Source organism: Rosa rugosa, chromosome 3, assembly GCF_958449725.1.
Source record: "Rosa rugosa chromosome 3, drRosRugo1.1, whole genome shotgun sequence".
Taxonomy (NCBI): Eukaryota; Viridiplantae; Streptophyta; class Magnoliopsida; order Rosales; family Rosaceae; genus Rosa; species Rosa rugosa.
This window is the reverse complement of record NC_084822.1, coordinates 11,825,330-11,832,363: the sequence shown is the minus strand read 5'-3', so window position 1 is coordinate 11,832,363 and position 7,034 is coordinate 11,825,330. Positions and strand designations below refer to the sequence as shown.

The 7,034-nt window shown below is 37.8% G+C and overlaps 1 protein-coding gene across 1 annotated transcript; it reads left to right on the top strand.

Annotated features, from left to right (window-relative positions):
- Window positions 1-610: 610 nt before the first annotated feature.
- On the top strand, window positions 611-4,270 carry LOC133740283 (peptidyl-prolyl cis-trans isomerase CYP40). The gene is made up of 9 exons (XM_062168219.1): window positions 611-892; window positions 1,425-1,928; window positions 2,083-2,170; window positions 2,339-2,391; window positions 2,733-2,837; window positions 3,068-3,143; window positions 3,282-3,319; window positions 3,428-3,502; window positions 4,057-4,270. The coding sequence occupies exons 1-8, from the start codon at window positions 719-721 to the stop codon at window positions 3,482-3,484; spliced, it is 1,095 nt and encodes a 364-aa protein (XP_062024203.1). The 5' UTR covers window positions 611-718; the 3' UTR covers window positions 3,485-3,502; window positions 4,057-4,270.
- The last annotated feature ends 2,764 nt before the right edge of the window (window positions 4,271-7,034 follow it).

Sequence of the window (7,034 nt, the reverse complement as noted above, 5' to 3'; positions counted from 1 at the left end):
AGGATGTGGCCATTGGTGAGATTGCCAATAAAAAGGTGGTGCAGTGGTGATTCATTCTCTACAACGTTAGCATCTTCATCTTCTTCTTTTTTTTTTTTTTTTTTCCTTCAATTTTTATTTTATTTTTATTTTTTGTAACTAAGGGTAGCATTGGAAGTTTGGGTGGCAAAAGTTGGATGTAGGGTGAACTGAGCATATGATAAGGTGGCAATAGCTGCACTAAAAAAGAAAACATAGAGAGTGTGGATATCACTCCCTTTTAACATAGAGCTAGGTGATAGCACAAACATCTGAATGTTTATTGTGTCCTTAATTTAGATCCCAACCTTAAAGACTAAAACATGTAGTTTTATCCTTTTAAAAACAAAAAAAACAAAAAACATGTAGTTTTGTTTCATGAAATTGCTCTCTTAGGAAATAAAAATTATAATATAGTCTCGGACCATGGTACACGTAGTAATCTGAGTTAATATGATTGGTCTATATGAGGTGGACTTGTTAGTGATTGGTTGTCTCAAACTTGGAGGGCGTTTGAAAGTTGGTACGAGTGCAGGACTACGGAGGGACGGAAATAAATAGGGTTCTGCTTCCCACTCTATTTGTTTTTTCTTTATATTTGCGAGAGAGAGAGAGAGAGAGAGAGAGAGAGAGAGAGAGAGAACTGAGAAGACACAGTTGTAGAATTCTAGAAGGCGGAAGAAGACTTGGAAAGAGAGAGATGGGGGAGAGGCCACGGTGCTTTCTGGACATTAGCATAGGAGGAGAGCTTGAAGGACGGATAGTGATCGAGCTTTACGATCATGTGGTGCCCAAAACGGCAGAGAATTTCAGAGCTCTCTGTACTGGTGAGAAAGGCATTGGTCCCAATACTGGTGTCCCCCTCCACTACAAGGTCCACTCTTTTTTGTTTCTTTCTTTCTTTCTTTCTCTACTTTTGCTTTCTGTTCTGGGTTGGTTTGTGATGAACAAGACTCAAATTGTCATGATTGATGTACAAGATTGGTCCTTTTTCTAATCTGAGTATTGGTTTTCTGTTTCAGTAATCCTTGTTTAAGCATACAATCTCAAAACTGTAACCTTTATTCTTCTTTTTTCATCTCTGATTGTAGGAAGGAAGATTTTGTTTTTATCTTTGACATTAAGCACAGTAAGGAATTGAGAATTTCCATAAAGAAATGTTAATTATGTGCCGTGCCATGGTGGTATACATGAACATTTTCATTGTCGGACACTGCTTTGAGACTTTGTTGAGAAGGCTGGACCAATCTAATGAGCTAGCAAATGAAATTTTTGATAATCTTTTAAGCTTGATTTATCTTGTACTTGTACCCCATCTGCTTTTGATGTCTATGTAGCATGGATTATAGCTGCATTTGAGATAAGTAAAGCTTGTTTTTATTATTATTATTTCTGTGTCATATCAGGGAAACCGTTTTCATCGTGTTGTCAAAGGCTTTATGATACAAGGGGGTGATATTTCTGCTGGAGATGGCACGGGGGGAGAGTCTATCTATGGGTTGAAGTTTGAAGATGAAAATTTTGAATCGAAACATGAAAGGAAAGGCATGTTATCCATGGCCAATGCTGGTCCGAACACCAATGGGTCTCAGTTTTTTATCACAACAACTCGCACTGCTCATTTAGATGGGAAACATGTTGTGTTTGGGAAGGTAGTGAAAGGCATGGGAGTGGTTCGTTCAATAGAGCACATTTCTACTGGTGAGGGCGGTGATTCTCCGACTGTTGATGTTGTTATTGAGGATTGTGGAGAAATTCCTGAGGGGGCTGATGATGGAATATCTAATTTATTCAAAGATGGTGACACTTATCCTGATTGGCCAGCCGACCTGGATAATAGTCCTGATGAGCTTTCTTGGTGGATGACTTCTGTAGATTCAATCAAGGCTTTTGGTAATGAATATTTCAAGGTAATGAATTAATGACTAATGAGTGTCATTTTAGTTTCAGTCTCGTATATCGTAGTTTGATGTACTGAATTGTATTGGTAATTTTGGCCTCCTCCCACACAAAAAGATAAAAAAATGTTTTTTATATTGAAAGGGTGATATTTACTGTTTGCAGAAACAAGACTACAAGATGGCTCTCAGAAAGTATCGGAAATCTTTGCGCTATCTCGATATTTGTTGGGAGAAAGATGGAATTGATGAAGGTGAACTTGCTTGGCTCATTATAATGTTTTTTTCTGCACGCATTTCCGCATTTGAATGGATAACAAGTTCCATGCTACTTTAATTGCCATTTTGCAAATTTTGCTATGACATTGACAATCTCATGATTCCTTCTCATGTTTTACTTTTTTTCCTGTGTGACTGTGCAGAGAAGAGTTCAAGTTTGAGAAAAACCAAGTCACAGATTTTCACTAACAGCTCTGTAAGTTATGTTAGCCTTACAGTTTGATTGAATTTTGTACTAAGGTAGTTTGCGCTCTTGATAATGACATGGTCTCATGGTAAGTCTTATAAAAAAATGAAAAAATAAAATACACATACTGACATGGAATAACAAAGTTATTTGCATTTTGATTATTGAAAATTTCTGAGGGTATCAGTGTGTTGGCAAAACATAATTATTTGCTTCAACTTGGACCTTATTGTACATTAATTCGCAATATATTCTTTTCATATTGACCAATTTTTCATTGTGTTTTTGTTGTTCATTCTCTTCCCTGTGCTTTTTCTCTAACTAATAACCATGGTGGTATGTTGTTCTAGGCTTGTAAATTGAAATTGGGGGACCTGAAAGGAGCACTGTTAGACACTGACTTTGCAATGAGGGATGGAGAAAATAATGTTAAGGCTTTGTTTCGACAAGGTCAGGTTGGTATCTTCATTCACAATATGTCTCTGTAGTATTTTGGTGCTCTCAGCCTATGTGTGCTCCTCCTACACATGCTTTTAGTTCAGTATTCCATAAATTTGATGATGAGAGTGTGACAGGATAGTCCTAAATCATCTTAACATTGCATCACTCTTCACTTCCTTGGTAAAGAGAAGTTAATTGCATTGCAACCTTAAATCCCAATGATTATTTTTCTTCTGGCTATCAGGCATACATAGCACTTAATGATATTGATGCTGCAGTTGAGAGCTTCAAAAAGGCATTGGATTTGGAGCCCACTGATGGTATGGAGACATTTTTCATAATTTTAAGGCCTAGTTAGAACTGTCTGTTTTTTGTTGTTGTTGTGTTGGCAAATTGTTATACAATTGTGGGTTACTGGTTTTCTGAGTTTTGCTTATGATTTGCCTTTGATCTTTCAGCTGGAATAAAAAAGGAGCTTGCTGCTGCTAAGAAGAAGGTCTGTCTATAGCATGCAACCTATTGACAATAAATGTTTACATTCTATTTAAAAGAAAACTGGTTTTGAACATTTTACGGTTTTTATTTTTTTTTATTTTTTTTACAGATTTCTAGTAGACATGATCAGGAGAAGAAGGCCTACAGCAAGATGTTTCAGAAATAGCACTTCTGCTGTCAACTGGTATGTGTTTAACAAATGCTTAAGAACCAACTGGTATTACTCAACATTGATATCAAGAATCACTATTTTGCAATACAGGCTGTCTATTGTAGTTTAGTATCAAGTTCAACTGTTTCAGACATTTTTTGACAAAGCCCTGATTTTCCGAAGGGAAAATCAGTTACTTACTATCATCTTCTGGATTTAAGATATTTTTTGCCAAGTTGATTATAGGGTCTTGGAGATGTTCTTGTAAGTTGTATGACAGATTGACAGCTATATATTTATGAATAGTTTCAGCTGATTAAATATGTTATCATGTTATATATCATGTTCTGTTTGTTTTCGCTTTTGCTGAAGTTGTTCCTTTTTCTTTTGGTTGGGAAACACGTATGCTAGATTTTATCCTAGGGGTTATGTTTTTAGTGTTAGGTGGTGTTTGGAGTTCATGGACCATATGGTTGCAGATTTGCAATTCAGGAGATCTGAAGGATTATCCTCTATGCATTTGGTTGACATGTTCTGCTCATTCATTGACAGATCATTCTTTAATCTATTCACTTTCAAATTTACAGGTTGTTCCAGTTCGTAGGAGAGTAGTCTTATCCGTGCAAGAAAAATGTAATTGTAAAGAGTTAAAGCCTGAAACTCTTTTCATTGAGTCTTCTCCCTCCTTTATAATTTGGCAGAAGCCAGTGATTTGTAACTTTATGTGACATTAGACCAAACAATTTTGTCCTGTAATTCCGATTTTTGATTTTATGGCATGTTGGACCAAGTTTTTCTTAACTCTATTATTATATATATATATATATATTTTTTTTTTTTGTTTCAAAAGTGAAACATAACAAAAGAAAGATAGAAAAGGAAAGCAGCAAGAAAAAGTATTAACTACTTCAAAACAGCAGGAAAGAAAGCTTCATCAGAGGGAGAGGAATTGTAGAATCAAAGATCAGAATACGCACGACGGAGGGAAGAGTATTGAGTCCGATTGACAAATCAGCCTTTTCTGCTGGTCCATTGTTAGCTAACACGAATGGAGAGGCACAGGCTAAAACAAGAGTAGCCTTCCAAGTTCCAATCAAGCATTGTTAAAGGATCAAGAAGATAAATTTTTTTTTTTTTTAAAATAAAACTACAAGCCTGCAAACGTTAAAACATAAAATAAAATTATATTGAATCAAATCTGTAACAACTTTGAGGATAAAGAATACTTAAACAAAAATTAAATTTAACTAAAAGTTTTCTAATGTTCAAATTAATTTAACTTGAGATTTAGCTTATATTTCACTGTTGGAGAGCATAATTGGGACCTCTTCTCACTGAGAAGCCTTTCTTCACTTGTAGAACAATAAGCTTTCTTTTGGTGAGAGCCTTGATGTCATCTTGGCTGATGTTTTCCTCTGCGTCTTGTATCTGTAGAAGCAAAGTTTGGACCTTGTCATTATCCACAAGTTGGATCTTCCTGGTCACTAGTTGCCTTCCGAAGTCCACCCATCTATTCTGTGCAGCCTTGGCGCAAGCTATTTTGAATTCTGATGCATCGAACTTTTTCTGCAATTCATCTTTTGTGATACCCTCTTGTGGTATGGCCAGGTAGAGACGCACTTCAGGTGATCCATGAACAGCATATGTCTTTCCTTCCTCGGTGAGCAACCATGTCTCCTTTTTAATCTCCTGAGAGTCAACGTATCCATGACCAGTGAGACTTAATAGCATTAGCGATGTCGTCGTGGTTGATATTGGCTTGGGCTGCGAAGAGTTGAGAGTCTGCGATTTCATGGTGGTTCTGTAGGTATTCGAGCACGACATCCTCCGCCATTGCCATTGCCTCCGCTCCTTTGTTTTGCTATTTGCTTTAGTGCTCTAGGGTATCTCATTGTTTACAGCAAAGCCTTCTTATATAGGAGCATCATGCACATCAAATCCTTGAAGAAAAAGGGAACTTGAATCCAATCTTATTTGGGTTTCCTTTTAGACAAAGAATTCTTTGTTTAAGGAAAACTGAATTGGGAGAGAATTGAGTCGTGCTTTCATTGATAATAGGGGCATCTTTATATAAAGGATTACAAGCATAGAGATAGAGTTGTACATGGAAACATAATCGTACATTGATTTGATATCTCCTAAGATTCTCCGAGAAAATCTCTAATATAAACCCTATTTCAATTAGAGCAAGTAACCTCGAGTTTGGGCCAGACACATATTCTGGATTTACTTGAACACTCCCCCTTGTGTCGCCCAAACATGGTGCTTCTCTCGTTGCCTCATTAAAAACCTTGCTGAGTAACAAAAATCCAGTGGGACAAAAATAACCTCGGTCGAAGGGGAAAAAGAGCACAACACACCTTCACGTTTCGAGAACATACATGTAGACACCTCCCCCTGATGTCTGCATCTCCCCCTGACAACTACGGTCATTGGAGTTCGAATAACTTCTGCAAACGATGCTACCAACATATTTCTCGAAAGTGGAATTTAGGCAATGACTTAGTGAGCAAGTCTGCCATATTGTCCTCAGATCGAACCTAGTTCACTTTGATCTTGAGGAGAGTTTGTTGTTGCTGATTATCCTTGGTGTTGTCGCTTTTGATGTAGCGCGCCTTGCTTCATTTGTTCAAAACAAGCAGCATTATCCTAAATGCTCGTAGGCTCATCTGTGGTAGACTTTAAACCACAATTGTTTCGAACATGCGTAATTATGGATCCAATCCATATACATTCACGAACCACTTTGTGAAGAGCAATAATTTCTGCATTGTTCGAAGATATAGCGACTAGGGTCTATTTCTGTAGACCTCAAAGATATCACGGTCTTTACCCATGGTGAACACTTAACCATTTTGGGAATGACCTTTGTGTGGGTCAGAGAGATACCCAACATCAGCAAAACCCAAAACACATGTCGTTTTGGGATGGGGATAGTGGACGCAGGCCAGTGTTGGCGGCGTTCCTGGTGTGTGATGGGTCCGAATCCATCATCTCTCTGTAGGGATAGAACAAGCCCATATCAATCGTACATCTCAAGTACCGAAAAATATCTTTTACACCAATCCTAATGGCGTCGCGTTGGCGCAAAGCTATATCTTAGCTAACAAGCTTACTGCAAATGAGATGTCCGGTCTTGTGCATTTAACTAAGTACAATAATGCGCCTATTGTACTAAGTAAGGCACTTCTGCCTCTAGCACATCTTCGTCATCATCCTTTCGACGAAGAGGATCATTTTCAGGATCAAGACTACGGACGATCATGGGGGTGCTTGAAGGCTTGACCTTGTCAAAATGCCTAAGCATCTATCGACACGATGCTCAAGTTCCAAACCGAGACATAATCGTGTTCTCCCAAAATCCTTCATCTCAAACTCGAATTTCAACTGTTCAGCAGTTTCCCTTAACTCTTTAAGGGCTTCCAATGAATATCATGTCCAACATAAACCGCGATAGAATCCGAAACTTGTTATAGAAACGCGTGGGCATATCCCTTCCCAATCAAGTAGTCACTTTAGTAAGCGTTTCAATCTTATTGTAAACGCGCTCCGTGGTCTAGAGCCA

Bases quoted from the DNA above. Each gene is read 5' to 3' on its own strand.
- LOC133740283 (XM_062168219.1), top strand. From the start codon at position 719: ATGGGGGAGAGGCCACGGTGCTTTCTGGACATTAGCATAGGAGGAGAG. The intron at 893-1,424 runs GTCCACTCTTTT...GTGTCATATCAG, and splicing joins GTGTCCCCCTCCACTACAAG to GGAAACCGTTTTCATCGTGT. The intron at 3,144-3,281 runs GTATGGAGACAT...TTGATCTTTCAG, and splicing joins GGATTTGGAGCCCACTGATG to CTGGAATAAAAAAGGAGCTT.